At 40.4% G+C, this 21,247-nt stretch overlaps 2 protein-coding genes across 2 annotated transcripts in view; one reads left to right on the forward strand and one right to left on the reverse strand.

Moving 5' to 3' along the window:
• The window catches only part of nrxn3a (neurexin 3a), a 219,672-nt gene that overhangs the window by 152,826 nt on the left and 45,599 nt on the right, over positions 1–21,247 (reverse strand). The window lies entirely within an intron of this gene.
• LOC308389411 (uncharacterized protein) lies at positions 17,799–20,194 on the forward strand. Its single transcript, XM_080870807.1, has 5 exons — positions 17,799–17,904; positions 18,004–18,159; positions 18,604–18,693; positions 19,089–19,343; positions 19,741–20,194. The coding sequence occupies exons 1-5, from the start codon at positions 17,803–17,805 to the stop codon at positions 19,900–19,902; spliced, it is 765 nt and encodes a 254-aa protein (XP_080726933.1). The 5' UTR covers positions 17,799–17,802; the 3' UTR covers positions 19,903–20,194.

Consider the following 21,247-nt stretch of genomic DNA (forward strand, 5'->3'; position numbering starts at 1 on the left):
AGCGTTAATGTGCGCAGTGAAGGATTCCACTTCTTGTGTCTTGATTTTGACCCAGGTGTCGTCCACATATCTGTACCAGTGGCTGGGTACTCTTACTTTGAAAGAGCCAAGAGCCTTCCTTTCCACTTCCTCCATGTAAAGGTTGGCTACAATAGGTGACACGGGGGAGCCCATGGCACAGCCATGTTTTTGTCTGTAGAAGCCCTCGTTGTATTTGAAGTATGTAGTGGTGAGGCAGAGGTCTAACAGTGTGCAAATCTGATTGGGTGTGAAGTTGGTCCTGTCCTCCAAGGAGCTGTCTTCTTGTAGTCGTTTTCTGACAGTCTCCACGGCCTCCGTGGTGGGTATGCAAGTGAAGAGAGAGACTACATCAAAGGACACCATGGTTTCATCTGGATCCAGGGCAAGTTTCTGGACCTTGTCAGTGAAGTCAGTGGAGTTCTTGATGTGGTGTGGGGTGCTCCCCACGAGAGGAGCAAGGATGGTAGCAAGGTGTTTTGCAATGTTATAAGTAGCTGAGTTTATGCTGCTGACTATGGGTCTGAGTGGGACAGCTTCCTTGTGGATTTTAGGAAGTCCATAGATGCAGGGTATGGCATCCCCTGGGTAAAGGCGGTGATATGTAAGGCGGTCAATGATTTTGTCCTTTTCAAAGTCTTGAAGGCAAGCTATAACTTTCTTTTTGTAGCTGCTTGTGGGGTCTCGCTTTAAGGCTTCGTAGGTATTGTTGTCACTGAGGAGAGTAGTGATCTTTGTATGGTTATCTGTAGTGTTTAGGACCACGGTGCATCTTCCCTTATCAGCTGGTAAAACAGTGATGTTGTGGTCTTTGCTCAGGGAAGCGACGGCCTTCTTTTCTTGTATTGTGAGGTTGGACGGAGGGACTTTGGCACTGGAGAGGGTGGCTGAGACTTTCATCCTGATTTGCTCTGCTTCTGTCTGTGATCATTTATTAATCCGTATGGCGGATTCTGTGGCTGTGATGAGGTCCACTATGGGCATCTGGGACTCCCCACCATTTGACCTTAGAACTGAAGAAGCTTCTCGGATGAGAGGTGAAACGTCTTCAAGCAACTTAAAGAAGTCCAGACGCTTTTATTTGCAAGCTCCTTTGACTACGATGACCTGGATGACTGAGAACCTTCACAGACACTCAACAAAACAGTGGAAATGTCAGTGTAAAGAAACTGAGATAGTAAAACTACATCTGCTTGGTTTTCCCAAATAGGATGTCATGTAGTAGTCTGGATCACACAGCGGCCCAGAGAGTTCAAATGCACTGCAACTTAGGAAAACACCAGCAAATAGAAAAATGCTCCAAAAACACACAAAACACAATGGAAGCTGAATAAAGACAATGGGTATTAGACAAACAAACAAAAACCAACAACGACAGAAGTTGAACAGGAAACAGAAAAAAACACAGCAAACGTTCACAAAAACCTCACAAAAAACAGAGTATTTTCAATAATGTGACAGAACAGTGTGGAAGAGACAAGCTAACGGTAAATGGCTAAAAGCAAACATCGGCAGCGTTACATGAATCATGCAATCAAAACACATGTGACTTTGCACCTCGAAATACTTTGACTGTTTTGATTTCTGTCACTTTTACAGCTGTTTTAAGAAATTTTTACTCCCCTTGTGTTTTATTCACCTTACATTATGTTTTGTTTCTTTCTGCAGTCTTTTTCTATTTACTGGTGTTTTCTTAAGTTGCATTTAAACATTGGGCCATTGTAGGATTAAATAAAAAGATCCAAAATAGAATAGAATAGAACAAATGGCCAGTGTGACTCAGTGGTAATTTTTCAGAAAACAGAGAACATTACATTATGTTTAAAACACAGCTGTATACCTCACATATATGCACTTAGTGTGTGGACACATAAATTTGGTGTTCCATTTCTTGCCCAAGAATAGTTCAACGTGTAAAGTAGAGTAGGTACCGACTGACAGACTTCCAGTGGTAGCTGAGCAGCACTACTTCCTGAGCTGCACCAGTTCAGTGTTCAACTTTCACTACTGAGCCTTGTTAAAATCTGAAACTTTCATATTATTTTTCTTGGTATATTTTAAAAACTCATGACCTCATGACCAGAGCTCTTACTGAGGCTGACCACAAGAGTGATGACTTTTAAGATTTTTGCTGTTAATGTCACGTGAGCAGATTAGAGTGATTCTTCGAGTGGTGCACCTAAAGATGTAAAATGGGCTGTAAAATCAGAACACTGCTGCTTGCTGGCTTAGTTGCTGTTGTCTGCATGTCACAGGGTTGCTTGGCAAATCACTGAACCCCAAATTACCTCAATGCATAAATAAATGCATAAAAGTGCACAGAATCTATATGAATGTGGCTTGTACTGAAAAAGTATTAGAAGTATTAGAAGCTCTATATAAATACAACAACAGTTAACATATTATGAGCATCATCTCATATAATTAGCTTATTCTAATCTGATGCCCAAACCACCTCAAAGTATCTGACTACGTTGTCTGGGTGGGTACTAACACAGTCATGTGTGTACACAGTGTACAGTAGGGGACTTAGTAGAGTTGGATGTCTCGAGACCACTTATACTTGGTCTTGGTCTCGGATCCCTCGGTCTCGTCTTGGTCTCGCTGTCTCGGTCTTGCTTTCTCAGATCGACATAGTGTTCGGGATATCTGGAGTCAACCATTGGCAGAGCGGGGGGGGGGGGGGGGGGGGTGGCTTACTGGGCTTAAGCCCGGGTCATTTTGTCAGAAGCCCGGGGTCTTTTGGAGTGTCATTTGTTTCATAGTTAGATTTAAACCTTACATAAAACTATGTCTGTGAAATTTTCTGTTGATTGTTTGAAATAAAAAAGTGAGATAAGAGCCCAGACAAAATTCTTCGGGAGGTGCAGCCGTTAGGGGTGTGGTGGGGTGTGGGGGGTATTTTCAATCCATAGCCATAACTAACTAACTAACTAATTATATATATCGTGTTTGACCTGAGTAGCAAAAGAGTGCAGGGGGGTTGAATACAATAAGCCAGGAGTTAGCTGTGCTCCTGGACTCTATCAAGCCTTGACCTCCCGGTCAGCTATCGCGCTGGTGGATAACAGAGCTCTCCGAAAACGTGGAAGCACTTTTGCAAATATGTGATATTTTGATAAATTAAGTAGATATTAGAGCATTACACAGCTATTCTCGCCTGAAAATATCTTAAAAGGTTATTTTGTGACCCAGAAAGGGTAGTCTGGGGAAAAGGAGGATCGCATTTGTCACCGGTTGTCGGAGCCTGTGCGTACTTGTAAGCGCGGCAATGGCGGAGGAGCGCGGCTAAAAAACGTATTACTTTTTCTGGGTCACAAAATAAACTTTTAAGATATTTTCAGGCGAGAATGTAGCTGTGTAAAGTTCAAATATCTGCTCAATTTATCAAGACATCACATATTTGCAAAAATGCTCCGACGTTTTCGGAGACGTCCATTTTTTTCATGCTTTATGGCAGCTTTTGAACATCTGTGGCATCTATTAATGTCAAATCTAGCCTTTATTTAACAACATAAGCAAACTCTATGTTACAATGATTGCACAGCCATTAAGGATCAAATCAGTTTCTGAAAAATGTTCTGTTTTTTCTCCCTCTGCTCGGGAGGCTCGGGACCAGCACTCCTGCTGTTGGACAGAAAGACATCAACTCAGTGGTAAGTATTTTGGTTTTCCAATATATTAACAACTGTCAGTGACATTTATATTAATCAGGCTGAACTTTAATCATTCTTTAGACCAGCCTGTTTTACTTATTGTTTTATTTGTGCTTTGGTTTGGGGAAGTTGTTTCTTTACTGATCATTTCCTGTCTTCTGTTATTAGACTTGAGATATGACTGCACTATGCTGTTGCTGGTGACTCCAGTTAATTCTACAAGACATGCTGTGTAAGTAAACAAACAACAACAGTTTGGTCTGCATTTCTTGAAAGATCACATCCCCCAAACTTAGTTTAGAGGGTCTACACTGGGTATATATATATATATATATATATATATATATATATATATATATATATATATATATATATATATATATATATATATATATATCACCAACTTATTGCAAAGGAGGGATTTGTGTCTCCCAGTGATCTAAGGAGGTATGCTGGTTTGGTCCCTCAAGGAAAATTGATCCTGGATAAGGAAGAATGAGTCAGGTGACCCTATGAAGTAAGGAAAGACGAGGAACCACTTCACCCTACCCAAGCTCGGTGGGCAGGACCCAGTCAATGCTCATTAAACCTAGAAATGTGTGACTCAGAGGAAAAGCCTGCACAATCTGAACCCAGTGGTGTCCCAGTGTGATTGGACTTCAGTGTCAACCACAGTCCGTCCCTAACAAACACCAACTTCAAACATAAAGGTGCACGTGGCACCAGGACACCCTACAGGTCACAAGTAAATCGTCCTAAACACACGGCCAAGGAAACAAGAAAATAAACTCCTAGAATGGCCCAACCAATCACCTGACCTGAATCCAGCTGAAACTGTTTCTGTGGAGGAGGCGTCATAATCATCAAAGGCTTTTATATGAAGCATTAAATAAATTTCAGTAAGTGTGTTCAATAAGTTTTCCCTGTAATTTATTACTACATTATTATTACACAAAACTTAGTTTATTAACATCTAGGGTTTAATTTCTTCACATGTGTGGATTGAACGGGTTTTTACCAACGTCTGGCTAGAACTTCATGTTAATAGCACCTAGTGAATTCAAGTGTTATTTCCCCCCCTATATATTAAAATAAGAGGCATAAACCATAATTGCCAGGTTATGAAAGCAAAAAGAGAGTGCAGTAAATATGTTTTTTTAAAACAGATGAAAAAAAAAAAGGCAAAGAAAGGGGAAGGGGGGGTGAGAAAGATGATTGATGCCATCTAAATGAAATGCTATTCCCAGTAATGGGAAAAAGGCGATGCCAGAAAGCAGGTCACTTAAACTGCAAAAGAAGTACTTAAGCAGTGCTGCCTGGGGCACAGTGAGCTTGACAAATATGTTAACATTAACCTTCCAAAATCAAAACTGGAGGGATGACACATGGAAGGAAAGGGAAGCCGGGAAGAATATATCAGCTTTTATCTGCAACCTGCGGCCTGACTCCTGAAACTGGGGTGGTATCTCTATTGGCAAACTGCGGTGGGTGCACACACACAATAAAAAGCATCCATGCAAACAGATATCTTTCCAAATGTGCACTATTCTATCTTTCCATGCATATCACATGTTTTTTTGTTCTATCAAACTCTGTACCTAAAGTATAAGCCAAATTGAGTCTGACATCTGCACATTGTTTCTTAGAGCTTAGCTTGGTTGCACTTTTTAATTAATGTCTCGCTAGTTTGTTGAGTGCAATAGTCTCATCAGCCATGAGCAAAAAGCAAAAAAAAGGAAAATGCTTCTGAACCAGCATTACAGAGCAGACTTTCCCTTTGAAATACACACAAAGCCCCTGGCAGAAATCAATAGGAGGAGCATAAAATCCACTTGCATTTAATTAAGATAACTAGCACATTCTCGTTCATAATCTCTCTCTTTCCTCCTCCATCTTTCTCTCACTCAATTTCTCTTCCTGAGCTGCTGCTCGTGTCAGTCCCCTCTGGGGGGTGAGAAATGTTGTTGGTAGGAATCTGGATTTAATCGTTTCCCAGATCGACACTATGTTTTTCTTCCCCTGAAGCATGTTTCATTCACCCACCCCCATAACCTCCTCTTTGAAATGTTGTCTAGGTTGTGCTCTGCAGCAGAAAAATGTTTGCTTTACGGCAAATGGACTACTGGGACTGAAATCTTAATGGGTTGCAATCCACTGTGTGGTCTGTGGGACAGTGTCAGTGTTCTGCTTCACTGTTTGCAGATGCATTCTGCAGCTAAATAAAAAACTGTTAGACAATTCCTGATTTTCATACTCTACTCTTAATAGTGTTATCAGAACAATAGCAAGCTGTAAGTTATAGACTGCTTTAGAACTCATATGGCAGCGTCTTGTCTCAAATACACTGAAACAATTAGGTTGAAATATTCAATTTAAAAAAAACATCTGCATTTGTTTGCATTATTTCAAATTCATCATATGCAAAAACAAAAGAGACCTTGATGTTGTATGGTTGACACCAGCTTCAAGTGTTTGCAGTTTGCAGTCAGTGCAGAGCCTTGAAGAGCTTTCAGAGAACACCTTCATCAACTGAAAGTGATTTTGATTTGAAAAATAATCTTACCTTTTCTTCACCAATGAAAAAAAAACTTCAGTTCAACTTTACCTGTATAGTTCCCATTCACAACAGTCATTACAAGCTGCTTTATTAAAGGCTAAAGACCCTTTGTATTTTTATATTCTTACATTTATATATTTTTTAGTTGGATAAAGTAAGAGAGAACGAGTATTAGTTACTATATAAGCACACAGGGATTACAAGGCAGTGTCCCAGCAGGGCACAAAGTTATGAGACAGATTTAATGGTGTTTAGTTAAAAGCTGTTCTAGGTGCTTATTGCTCAGTAGCACCTTCCAGAGGGCGGCAGGCACAAAACCACGAAGGGTAATATGTTTATTAAATGAAGCCTTCGTGAACCAATGTTTCAAATATTTCTCTCTCTCTCTCTCTCTCTCTCTCTCACACACACACACACACACACACACACACACACACACACACACACACACACACACACACACATTTGACACGGTAAAAATAAGGTTTTAGTCAGCCTTGACATATTGCACTGTGTCATTGTTTATTTAGCCAAAATAAGCCAAAATGCACCTGATTAACTGATGATCAGCTAATCAGTGCCAAGAAAGGATGACATCAGCAAGCTGCCCTTCAGTCTGTGAATGTTTACGAGGTCATTTGTAAACAATCTGAAGTCTACAGTGAGAATAATTATTCAAAGTGGAAAACATTTAAGACAATTACCATTATTCCCAGGAACGCATGTCCCATCACATTCACCAAAAGGTCAGGCCGTTAGGGTCTCAATAAATATCTTAATACACACCCCAACACTTAGCACATCTTAATACAAAGTTATGCATAGTTCATCGCATCTGAAATGACTTAACAAACAAAGTGGAGATGTTTGGCAACAATGCACAGCGCCACACAACGACAGCATGTCAGCATAAATACCTCATACCGACTGTCAGTGGTGGAAGGATAATGTTTGGCTTTGTTTTGCAGCCACAGGCCCAGGCGTGCTGCAGTCATTGAATCCATGATCTCTTCTGCATGCCAAAGTATTTTAGATTAATATGTAAGGCTATCTGTCTAAACACTAAAGTGTGCTCCAAACAGGGAAATGCAACAGGACAATAATCCCAAGCACATCAGCAAATTTACAACAAAACAAGAACAACAAGTGTTGCAATTTCACAGTGATAACAGTGAAGATATCAGCCGTTCTGACAGGAAATGAAAGAACTGCTCATAAACAAATGTCCACAAACCTCAATGGAACACTGAAGCAACACTGTAACAATTATATGACCAAAACTGCACAACAAGAGAGCACTAAAGTTAAACTGTTGAATGATGGGGTGCACTTTCATACGCTGCTTCTGCATTTTGCCTTAGTTTTGCAGGTAAATTGTGTGGGCTGGTACCAGAGAACCCAAGAGAATTAAGCTTTGTCAGTGTTTGTGTTCTCTCTCTCTCAGTGTGTGTTTTGCCTCTATTTTTGTTGCCACTGCTGTTTGTTGACACGTGACCTGTGCCAGTAAGGTACATAGCACAGTATGGCCCTGCATGAACAGCTTGGCTGTGAGTAGCTCGCCAGTATGAATCACATGGCAAGTCGTGTAGTTCCTAGAAAACGTATTATTCATTGTATGGTGCGTGTGACTTTTCAAAATGTGGTAACATATAAGATCACAGGGTAATAAGATGAGATGCGCTTTTTCATCTCAGCACACCGCAGACCACGGCCTCTCTGTGTGAGGATCTAAACGTATTCTACGCTAGATTCGACACAGCGAACACCATGAGACCGGACAGTGTGCGCACCGCGGATGACGTCAGTGCGCACACTGTGTCTGAGGAGGATGTGCGGAGGTGCTTCAGGAAGGTGAACGCACGCAAAGCTACTGGTCCGGACGGGATTCCCGGCCGCGTCCTCAAGTCATGCGCGGCTCAGCTGGCTGGAGTGTTCACGCACATCTTCAACCTTTCCCTCTCTCTGTCTGTAGTCCCAGCCTGCTTCAAAATGGCCACCATCGTCCCTGTACCCAAATCCTCCACCATCTCCTCACTGAACGACTGGCGACCTGTAGCCCTGACCCCCATCGTAAGCAAATGCTTCGAGAAGCTGGTCAGGGACTTCATCTGCTCTGCACTACCCGACTCACTGGACCCTCTACAGTTCGCATACCGCCACAACAGGTCCACTGATGATGCCATAGCCCTGACACTACACACTGCCCTGTCACACCTGGAGAAGAGAGACACGTATGTGAGAATGCTGTTTGTAGATTACAGCTCAGCATTCAATACCATCGTTCCCTCGAAGCTGGACAGGAAACTGCAGGATCTAGGACTGAGCAGCTCCCTCTGCAGCTGGATCCTTAGCTTCCTGTCTGACAGACGCCAAGTGGTCAGACTGGGCAGCATCACCTCATCCCCCATCACACTGAACACTGGTGCTCCACAGGGGTGTGTACTGAGCCCTCTCCTGTACTCACTCTACACCTACGACTGCACAGCCACTAACAGCTCCAACATCATTGTGAAGTTTGCGGACGACACTACAGTGGTGGGTCTTATCACCAACGGTGATGAGACGGCTTACAGGGAGGAGGTCAGCGCCGTGACCCACTGGTGTCAAGACAACCATCTCACCCTCAACGTCGCAAAGACAAAGGAGTTGATAGTGGACTTCCGGAGGTGCAGAGAAGTACACACCCCCATCACCATCAACGGCGCTGCTGTGGAGAGAGTGAGCAGCTTCCGCTTCCTTGGTGTACATCTGGCTGAGGATCTTACGTGGTCAGTACACACAAACAAAACAGTGAAGAAGGCGCAGCAGCGCCTCTTCTTTCTCAGGAGACTGAAAAGATTCGGCATGAGCCCCCGCATCCTCAGGACCTTCTATCACTGTGCCATTGAGAGCATCCTCACTGGATGCATCACCACCTGGTATGGCAACAGCACCGCCTACAACCGCAAAGCTCTCCAGCGAGTAGTGCGGTGCTCTGAACGGATAATTGGAGGTGAGCTTCCCTCCCTCCAAGACATCTACAGGAAGCGCTGCCTGAGGAAAGCGGGGAGGATCATCAAGGACTCCAGTCACCCCAGCCATAAACTGTTCAGACTGCTTCCATCAGGAAGGAGGTTCTGCAGCATCCGGTCCCGTACCAGCAGACTGAGAGACAGCTTCTTCCATCAGGCCATCAGACTGCTGAACACGTCATAGACACCTCAGCTTCACTACTGGAACTTTAACACTCCATACTGTACAGTAACGCCACTGTTTTGCACATATTCAACTCTGTATATTTTATATATTTTATTTATTGTTTACTCTATTTAATTTGTAAAATATGTGTACACACACACACACACACACACACACGTAGAAAAATATTTAGTATACACATGCAGTAATGCATATACTATTATATATTGTACATATATTTATTACTTTCAGATGTAGCCATTCTTATATTTTGCTTGTTTTACGTTATTGTATTTTTGCACAACTCTGTTGCTTGTGAAGCTCGCACACAAAAATTTCACTCGCATGTGCTGTACCAATGTACCTGCACATGTGATGTGACAATAAAAGTGATTTGATTTGGGAAATTATTTGTTACATCATTTAAAAATTACATTAAAAACAACAAACATATAACAAATAGCAAATAAGTAGAATGGCACATAAGATCTCTGGGTCCTAGAGCCTGTCACATCTGCTGCCAGTCTGTCACAAAGATAACAGTCAACCATTCACACATTTTGGTCATTTTAAACCTTTCGGAATAACCTGGAAAGAACCCACGAAGGCAAGGGGAGAACATGGAACATGTAAACATCGTTCTCCACCTTCCTCCAAAGACGGCCTGGGTTTGAACTCACCAGCCTGATGGAAACTTTCTGTATGAAGTTTGAATGTTCTGCCTGTATCTGCATCAACCCAGGTACAAACGAAACACCAAAGTAAGAGTGGAAAAAAATAAAATGAATTGTAACATGTACATGTGTATTCACAGCTTTTGCTCAATACTTTGTTGAAGCCCCTTTGGCAGCAGTTACAGTCTTTTTGAGTATGACACTAGACAAAGTTTCTTCTTTGCAGAACCTCAGAAGCTCCATCAGCTTGGATGGAAAACGTCAGTGCACAGCCATTTTCAGATCTCTTCAGAGGAGTTCCATTGGGTTCAGGTCTGGGCTCTGACCACTCAAGGATGTTCACATGATCCTGAAGTTAATCATTTGTTATCTTCACCGCGTGCTTCGGGTCATTGTCCTCTTTAAAGACAAACCTGTCGAAGGTCCAGAGCGCTCTGAAGCAGGTTTAGATCAAAGATGTCTCTGTACATCGCTGCAGTGATTAGTCTCCCAAAATGCTTTTGTGTATTCTTTTCAAATTCATTTAAAAACAAACAAAGACGCTTTTTCTTAAATTCACAGAGATGAGGGTTATCGTGTTATCTGCAGTAATAAATCTATAATCTATAATCAAAATATGCGAGGGATCATTTTTTTGGTTTCAGCAGATGATTCTGCGAGTTGTTAAAAGCAGGTCTGCAGTGCTACCAGTGTTACAGAACATCAGTACAAAAATACATCTCACAGTGCTGAATTTGGAAATGAATACTGACATGGATAAAATAAATAAAACTGGGACTAACACTGATCCAACACCAAGTAACTGATATAAATGTTTTAGAAGTGCAAGCTGTAATATTGCTGCTTTGTTGTTACGACTTTAACTAAGCCAATAAAATAACTGCTTTCCAGGGTGAACTAACAGCATATTTCACCCTGATTCCTGGATACACTCATAGGCCTACTCATCATCTACCTGCTGTCATTGATGCATTGATATTATTGGCTAGCCTCAGAGTCTGGCACACTTACCAGAACTCAGTCAAGCACAGAAAACCCAAATGTCCAAGCATCCCCCACTCCCACATCGCTGTGTCCATGACCTGATCTAACAGCTTCACAGGATTTTCAGATTTATTTTAGAGGCCAATTTTACTCAGCACTGGATCAATGTGTGTACTTGAATATCTGTATTGATGGGCTTTCTTCAAGGTGGCACCCATGTTTGGTTGCCGCTGCTGGTGTAGTTTTTTATTGCCGGCCATCGCCATTTGCAGCGTTATGTTTTTCTTTTGTATGCTGTTTGAATTTATGATCGACGTACATTACGGATTCATTGGACAGCTAATGTGACAGCTGGAGCAACTACAGCAAAGCCTTTCCTCCGTTCTGTGTTCCTCAGTGGAGTGTTTGATACTGTACACAACACACAGAGTTATTATCGAGGTGAAACAGGCAGCATTGGAGGCTAGCTTCTTGGCTGTGGGGAGACTCCCAGCGCCTGTGGCCAGTTCCTCTCCTGTCACTTGGCAGGCACACTGCCCTGCTGTCTGTGGCTCTGGGTCCACGGCTCGATGGCAGAATGGTCATCTGGGTCTGTTTCACTGGTGGCAGCGATGTCCTCTCATCAGTGATCGTTTTATCTGTTTTAGGAGTCAATGCAGGTTCGCAGATGTGTACAGGTGTTGAATTCCAGTGAGCTGCTGAATGTCCCAATCAATGGTCACCAATCCAGTTTGCCCTGTTTAATGTTTACATTATTTATTCTAAATAATCTCTTTATTAAGGACTCTGTACACTCTAAAAAACGATTCATGGGGTTAGTAAGTAAAGCTTAAAATCAATAGCTTTTTCTGCATAAAAAATTAAGTTTGTTGCATGTACACATTGTAATCAGTTGATAACTTAATTTAATGAGTTGGTCGAAATGAAAATAAAGAAAACAGTCTTAGCTCAGTAATATATCGATTTTGAACAGACATTTCTGTGTTAACTTAACATGAAAGTGTATTCAGTTAATACAACTTAAAAATCTCGTAAGCGTCCTTTAAAAGCTGAGTACAAGGCTGACTTGCCCGGACATGCTGCTCTCAGACCACTGATCGAAAGAAACGGAGGCAAAGAGAGAAAGCGGAGAAGCGCCAGTTTGTACGGAACGTTATCAAACGTTAAAGCTTTGTGGTGAGTACAATTTTTTGCCTTGTTTTATTCACAGCAGCTAATAACTCTAACTTTAACTCTATCAACACGCACTGCAAGAAATCCTTTTTACACAACACTAAACTCTTCCTCGGCGAGTGGTGGTGATAAGCTAGTAACGTTACACTTCTGGCTAACTTGTGAAGTAATTCGACCGTAACATTAGTCTTTGTTAAGTTTTGTTTTACGGTGGCAGCCAAATGGTGTTAATTGACACTGAGCTTCTGTAGCAGTAGTTTTAACTCTGCAAAGACAGGGTAATACACGTTTTTCTTCTTTCTACTTTGAAATCGTTGCAGCGTTGATGAAGGTTTGACCAGCAAAAGGCTGGGCCATTTTACATTCATGACTAAACAAATGTAGGTTACTGAGTATACATTCGGTTTAACATCGATGCATTTTGATGTTTAAGTCCTAGAGTTATTTTTATGTGAGATTGAAGTTTGTTAATTGAGCCCTAGCTGAAGAACAGCCTGTGTCAAAGTTCAGTCAAAAAACGCGGGCGAGGAAGCGAACGCCATGTTGTAGAAACGCCACAGGAAAGATCTTAAGTAACATTCATAAACTAGTTGTTTTAATGACATTACATTGAGTGTGCATTAGCACATAAAATATAATTTTGCTCTTTTGGGTGTTAACTGCAGATACATAAGCGCAGTTGTATCACTTAAGAAAAAATATCTTTGATTTGGAAACATAAAGCAACTTTTAGGAGAAACTCAACACTAAAAATAATATACATAGTTTTAACTTTTAATGTCATAAGGATTTCCTGTGAGATAATGATTAGACTAAAGACTATAGTTAAAAAAGCGTGAATATTGATTGCGTGTAGTTCGCCCATTTCTTTGCAGTAGTTTACAAGCATTTTTCTTGTTTTTCATCTTGAATATTCAAAAACAATGAATTAAAATTTACTGTAATGCTGATATAGCACAAGTTGTTTGTACTACAGCCTTCTGAATCACCCAAGTTAAAGTAATTTAAACTGTTTGTTTTTAAAATGAAGTGGATCTGTAAAATTTGCAAATTTGAAACACCAAGAAAGACAGATCTCTTAAAGCATTATAGATTAAGACATGGTCATGGTGGAGAATTTCACCCTTGTCTTTATTGGGAGTGTTATTGCTCATTTAAAACATGGGGCAGCCTGCGAACCCATCTGTCAAGAACTCACTCGACCCGTGAGTCAGTGACACTGTCCACTGTACTGTCATTTAAATGTCCATGTTGTTCTTTAAACACTATCTCCACAGAAAGAGAATACTTTGAGCATATTGGTCGTCATTTAAAGAAACAGGAAACTGTGTCTTGTGTTTTTGAAAATTGTCCTTTCAAAACAAACATTCATGGAACATTTGCCTCTCATAGGAGCCGGAAACACACTCCTCATACACTTGATGACTTCAAGCCTGAGCTTTTGCAGAGGTGTGTCAATCCTCTAAATGCAGGGGATGATCCTGTGGATGAAGACGATACTGAAGGTGCAGTGAGTGAAGACCCTGAAGGTAATGAAATAAGAGAATTGCCGAATTTAATAGAAAAACATGTAGCCCACGTGCTGCTTAAGTTGGAAAGCATATTCAATGTACCACAACGGTGTATTGATGAGTTAGTTGAAGAGCTACACTTTATCTCCTCATCAGCTTCAGGTCCTATTTTAAAAGAGATTTTACAGTCATGCTTAAAAAAGCATAATTGTGAAGTTGATGATTTGATCATCTCTGAGATGGTAACAGACCTATGTGAGTGCAACCCAATTACATTAGCCCTAGGGCATAATGGTCCTCTTTCCACCTCCTACAAAAGAAGAGAATATTTCAAGGAGCATTTTTCCGTGGTGGAACCCATAGAATATATGCTCAGTGCCAGGGAGCAGAGAAGTTTTCAATATGTACCTATTTTGAAGTCTTTGCATGAGGTTTTGAAGAAAAAAGAGATCCAGGATTTGCTCACATCTAGTAATGAAGCAGACAGCAGTTCCGAAAGTCAATACAAATCATTTCAGGATGGCACACATTTTAAAAACAATACATTGCTGTCAGAAAACAATCCAGCTATTTCTCTTATTCTGTATGTGGATGATTTTGAAGTGTGTAATCCACTTGGCACTTCAAGAAAAAAGCACAAAATTACTGCTGTGTATTGGGTTTTAGCAAATGTGCCACCATTGCTCAGATCATCACTAACATCGATATACCTTGCCATTCTCTGCAAGGCTGATGATATCAAAAAGTTTGGCTATAGTGCTGTGTTTGAGCCAATGCTAAAAGATCTTGCCAGCCTTGAAGAAGAAGGACTTTACATTCCTTCATTAGACATTCGAGTCAAAGGTACTGTGTATTGTGTTGTTGCAGATAACCTTGGCGCCCACTCTATCGGAGGATTTGTGGAGAGCTTCTCAAGTACACACGTCTGCAGGTTCTGTCTTGGAGAAAGATCCCAATTCCAAGTAAGTGAAGTTAGAACTGGAGCATTTAAGCCTAGGACAATACAAGAGCACAAGGCTCATGTTCAGACAGCACAGGGACATAATCATTGTTATGGAGTAAAGAGACAGTGCCCACTGACTGAAAGACTAAAACATTTTGATGTTTTATCTGGCTACCCACCTGATTTGCTCCACGACCTCTTTGAAGGTATTGTACCTTTCGAGTTAGCACTGTGCTTAAATGCCTTAATCAAAAAAAAATATTTCGCACTTGATGAACTAAATAAATTGATCAAAGAGTTCCCATACAGATGGGCAGATAAATCTGATTCACCACAAGCAGTTCCACTGGCTTTTGCTACAAGAAAGACTGTCGCTGGAAATGCCCATGAGAATTGGGCTTTGCTTCGCCTCCTTCCCCTGATAGTTGGAGAAAGAATACCAGAGAGTGAACCAACGTGGCTGGTCATCCTGAACCTGAAGGACATAGTTGAACTTGTCCTTTCTCCTGTGCATACAGACCTAACTATTTGTTTCCTTGAAAGCAAGATTTCTGAGCATCGACACAGATTCCTGGAGACTTTCCCTCAGGAAAGACTTATTCCAAAGCATCATTTTCTAGAGCACTACCCACAGCTAATAAAGGCTTTTGGTCCCCTTGTATCTCTTTGGACTATGCGCTTTGAAGCTAAACACAGCTTTTTCAAGCGTGTGGTCAGGCATACCCACAGCTTCCGAAACATTCTGTTGTCTCTTGCAGTGAAGCATCAGTTCATGGTTGCACACCATCTACATGGTGGTGCAGTTGTTCCACCATCTCTGCAGGCAACAAAACTGTCAATAGTGGATTTGACTGTGCTGAGGGAAGACATAAAAAAAGCACTGCAAGTAAAATTCCCCAGCAAGTCGTTTGTCCAGATGGCAACTACAGTGTGTTGCAGTGGCACCAGTTACTCCACTGGAATGATCTTGGCACATGGCTCAACAGGTTGCCTTCCAGATTTTGTGGAGTTGATTCAGATAGCTGTTGTCAACGGAAAGGTTTGCTTTATTGTGAAATGTTTAAATGCATGGTATATTGAACATCTTAGAAGCTATGAACTCGAAAACACAAGAAGTGTTAAGGTGATTGAGCTGAGTGAGTTGTCTGACATCTTCCCAATGGCAGCATACACTGTTGCAGGGAAGCGTATTGTTACCCAGAAGCGTTACATTTATGTCCATGTGTAGTGGTCATTAACAGTTTCTCATTTGTTTGACTTTACACACCAGGCAGTTCTGGGATAAAATGCATAACCAAAAATACTCTTTATAGGTGAGGTCATGATTTCATGAAGAAAACAAAAAGGCTGTTTACATTAACGTATGTATCTCAAACTTAAGTTAATCATTTTCACCTGGCCTTGCACCATCTGATGTGTGAAAGATTTGATTTGCTGGCTAATATGTTTACCTTGTATAAGTGTTTTGTTTTTTACAGTTCAAGTGAGAATGTTATATCTACCATCAGACATTGGACAATAATAATAATAATAATAATAATAATAAAGCCTGGAACGCCTTTTAATCTCAGATCATGCCATTTCTTAGAGCAAAAAGAGATGAATCTCTTGACTCCCACTAGTATGCAGAAACAAAAAAGTAAATCTGAGTAGTAGTTGTAAATATGACTGGCATATAACTGAAAATGTTATGGTTGTAGCTTTTATGTGACATGTGACATTACTTTCAGCTACTGTAATTTTGTGATCTTTGTAGTTTTGCATTTATTACATTATGCTTCAATGAAAAAATGGAAAATATTAAGAAGATGAAAAAAGACTCCTGTTATTTTCCATAGAAATAAATGTTTCAAACATTTAGTCAAACTAAAAGCAGGTATATAAATGGGCACTCAGTTTCGCAGTAGTCAATTTTGACAAAAAGCATATATAAAATGTCACAGTGTAATGTGAAAGCTAATGATTAGAGACGTAATCACTACCTTAGTTCCTTTCTGCATGCAAGCTAATATCTCAAAGGTGATGAAAAGTCCTTAGCTTATCAAAGGTAATATTTACCTCTGATACTTAATGTCTTAAGGTTGACACTGGATGTATTCTATAAATCAAACTGAAGCGTGTGGTTTCTCTTACAGACACTCCAATGTCTCATCAAACCAAACTTAGGATCGTTCTTCAGGACCATGACATTCGCAAACTTGACTTACCTCATGGCCTCCCTGGGACTGTGGGTGAACTTGAGTCCATTGTAAGAGAGACATTTGGGCTTCAAGGGAATTTTACTTTGCATTACAAGGATGCTGATTTTGGAGAGGAATATTTCAGTCTTACCTCAACAAGTGACATCAAGGACAAGGACACAATAAAAGTGGTTAACATTGTTGAACCTCCCACATTTACTCTGAACTTAACTGAAGTGAACACTTCCTTTGAAAGTGAATCAGAAACCTCCATCTATAGCTCAGCAACCTCAGTCAGTACTTCAGTGACCGCCGTCGGTCCTCCCCAAAGCAGTTGCTCATCCGGATCCCAGGATACACTGATTCTATCATCACCTGAACATGGGATTCAGCGATCACAGCGGTGGCCGGCTGAATTTCCTGTACCTCGCTTTGCCTATGACACAGAGCTTTTGCTTGCCTCAGGAAATGAAGCTTTCAAGAAGGATGGAATTCCACTCAACTTTACCTCAATCCTTCCAGACATCCTTGAGAGACTGGCTGAAAGCGTCTTTCAGTATGTTGCCTACCCAACAAGCGCACAGTTTGTGGATGTTGCTGAGGCGCTGATTCAGAAGCATCCTTGCCTTAAAGAACCAGGGTCATATAATGGATGCTATGGATGGCAACAGAGACTAAAATATAAAATGGGCAACTATAGAACCAAGTTGAGAGGGCTCGGATGCCCTGAACTTGATGTGAACTCTCTCAGAAAGAAGCGACTACATGAGAAAGCACCTGCAAAGAATGTCAAAAAGCCAAAAAAGTCAGAAGTGAACTATTTACCTCCTCACCCACAAGGAGAAACGGAAGAAAGTTTGGAATATGGAAGAGTGGAGCTCCTCAGTGAAGTGAGGAAGAGGGACAACTGTCAGATCATCAGTGACAAAATGGCGAAGACATTCTCCATTCGCAGGCAGGAAGTTGTCAATCAAGCACCAAAAATCAATGACCTGAAAGAAAGATGGCCTGCTCTTTTTGATGCAGTTCAGGTAAATATTTTTCCATAAGATAATTTGCAGTATGTATTCTTTTAAAGTAAATTGTATACATTAACATGTTGTGCCTATTTGTGCCTTTTTTTTATACAGATAAACCAAGAATTCAGAAGGATCACCACTGTTAACCTGGAGACAACATTCATGGCAAAGCTGGACCAGTACTCTCAGAAAATAATGTCCTTGCTGTCCTCAAGAGGAGGGGCTGCAAAAATGCGCATTCGGCGCATCCAGAACATGCTGCTAGAGGTATGAATGAATGAAATGTAGTTTATTTCAAATAGGATAATCCACTTTTTTTTTTCCAATAGGTGATATTGAGTCTTAAAAGGTAGCTGTTTACAACTCAACTATGTCAAATTATTGTTTAGAGCTTGAGGCACAAATATCAATTAAAACTATAAATACTTAATAATAAAACAAATTATAGGTGATGTGGATCATGATTGGCAGAGTAATTTGCAAGATTTTCCAGTTTTTCTATTTGTTACCTGGATTTTTCAAGTTCATGAATTGATCATTTCAGAGAAATGGCTCTTTGAAATGATCAATTCATTACTTTGATTATCACTGGAAATCTATAATTGGTACAGTTCAGGCCATATAAAGTCAATCCTTTTTTTTTTTTGGATGTAATTATCAAAAACCCATCCTCCTCGAAGAGCAGTTCGACATTCTTTTTCTTATTCACAGGACGATTCTGTGGAGAGAAGGCGAGAGGTCGCTATCCGTGGCTTAGTGGTGTATCTCAGGGAAAAGGAGGAGGATCTCTTCAAAGAGCAGGTAAATCAGACATGACTATACTTTGTATTAGAGATACGATCTAATCTATTATTAATTGATTTCTAAATTAATCGGCAACTATTTTGATAATTGATTGATCGGTTTGAGTAATTATTTTAGAAAAAGAAGTCCAAATTCTCTGGTTTCAGCTTCATAAATGTGAATGGTTTGGGGTTTCTTTACTCCTCTATGACAGCAAACTGAATATGTTTGACATTTGAGGTCATCATATTGGGCTCTGAGAAACATTGACATTTTTCACCATTTTCTGACATTTTCTGGACCAAACAACTAATCAGATAATCGAGAAAATTGTTAGTTGCAGCCCTATTTTGTGTTACTCTCATGTATAAGTATGATTACTTAAAACATTTATATTGATTCTGACCTACCAGGATGGTGGCGGGGATATTACCAATGAAGTGATGAAGATTGTAACCAGAGGTGCCACAACGTCTGATCCAGCCAGTGCACGGATCATACTTGAAGGAACAGAAGTCCTAGCAGACCTGGATGTACCCAGAGCCTGTGCCTTGCTAATGGGGCTGATATATGCACTCAACCTCAGCTACCCAAAAGAACTGAAAAACACTTTTGAAGTGTTTCAAAAGATATTCCTCGAGCTGGATGATCTGAAAGCCAGTCCTAAGGTAATGTCACTAAAAAGTAAACTGTTGTACTAAAAAATGTGAAGAGTGAGGCTATCCTCAAATTAAACGGGAAATGTTCCACTGTTGTTTGCAATGTGTTGTGTTACATACTGTACAGTAGGCAGTAGGTGTAAAGTTGAGCGTTGAGCATTAAGTACACCTAGTTCAAAATAATGCACTTTAAAAGGATAGCTTGGGTCTTTTGAAGTGAGGCTGTATGAGGTACATATGTATAGTGAGTGTATTACACACAGTAGATGGCAGTCAGTAAGCTCCACCTACGGAGAAGCAGACGGGGCCACCGGCACGCAAGATGAGCCTCCATCCTAATAAAACTGATGTCAGTTTAAATGTACATTATATCAAGAATATGTTTACTGCTTTATTTTGCTATCAGACAGCCTTTTCTGTGGGGAAAGAGAAGTTCTACTGCTTGTTGTTTCAATCGCTCTGGCCCACCAGCGTCCATGGACAAAAACAGCAATTTTACCTGACAGCACACAGGAGTTGCTGGTCTCCTGCTGCCTTGATCAGTAAGTGTAATTGTGTTATTTGGTGACTTTGGTGTTAGTTCGGGTTAGTTCAGATTTACCAAAGTCACACAAACAAACTGAGCCTATCGTGCGTGTCGGTGGCAGGAATGTGCTGACTGCTGTCTACTGTGTGTAATATACTCACAATGTACTTCATACTTAAAAAAAACCTAAACTATCACTTTAACACAAACAAACTTGAATCAGAGCATGACTGTCAAAATGTTCAGTCTTTTTGAGACAGATTTACAGGGGTGTTTTATGTCATTTATTTTATGGAGGCAACAATTTTGTCTGCTATTGAAATGTCAGTGAGTCTGGAATGGTGGACTGGTGTTCTAATAAACAGTTTGATCATAAAACTGGAATTTCAATGTGTAATTTATTGTATAATTGTAAGTTATAAGTTATTGTAAGTTATTAGTACTCAAAAAAATTAAGGTAACAATTTGCATGGATATTTCTGAGTAGAATAAAAGTAAAAAAATAAGTTTTAATAACTAAATGGAGTAATTTTTAAACAATTAAAATTAAGTTGGTTCAACTTAATTAAGCTTGTAGAGGACAAAGCAAATCATGTTGTTTGTACGTAAGGAACAGAGTTTGCCTAACTAGAGAACTCTTGTGGCATTTACGCTATAGTGGCTAAGCTGAAGTAACTTAAAAAGATCCATGCAAATTGTTACCTTAATTTTTTTAAGTTAAGCCAGCAGATCTTTTTTTAGAGTGTAGAGTTGATGTTGCTGACTCGGACGTGGCAGCGACATATAGATTATATTCACTTCTCTGGCTGCTCCGTCAATGGAACGTCGTGTCTTTTGAGTCATAGCAGAGGACTTGCTGCCTGATGAACTCAAACCGGTTTTCTTCATTTGAGTTACAGACGATTAAGGTCGGTTCTCCGAAAACCTTTTATTTTAATCTATTACCTGCTGGCATTGCTGGACTCTTTTTTAACTGAATTTAATGACCTTTGTCATTTATCATTAGATGGATGTAACACTGGGAGATTTTAACCTTCATATTGACGAACTCTTGATTGATGGACTCTTGTAGGACAGCTGCTGATCTCATCATTATCACAGAGTATTTTAACTTTCAGCAACATGTTTCTGGCCCTGCACATATAATAATCCCCACATTTCATGACACTTTTCTTTCATCCTTTGACTTTCAATCTATTCAGGTACAGGAGCAACTCTGAAACAAAATATTGTCCAATGGTAACATGTTTGTCCTTGGATAAATATTTGTCATTTTATGAGATATTGTCACAAGTTAGAACATTTATGGGTGGCCTCCTCACCTGATGCAACAATATTGTCTCTTCCAATATTCCACATGCACCAGGTCTGAGTACAATGAGTTTTT

The sequence above is a fragment of the Rhamphochromis sp. 'chilingali' genome (genome assembly GCF_963969265.1).
Source record: "Rhamphochromis sp. 'chilingali' genome assembly, chromosome: 21".
Lineage (NCBI taxonomy): Eukaryota > Metazoa > Chordata > Actinopteri > Cichliformes > Cichlidae > Rhamphochromis > Rhamphochromis sp. 'chilingali'.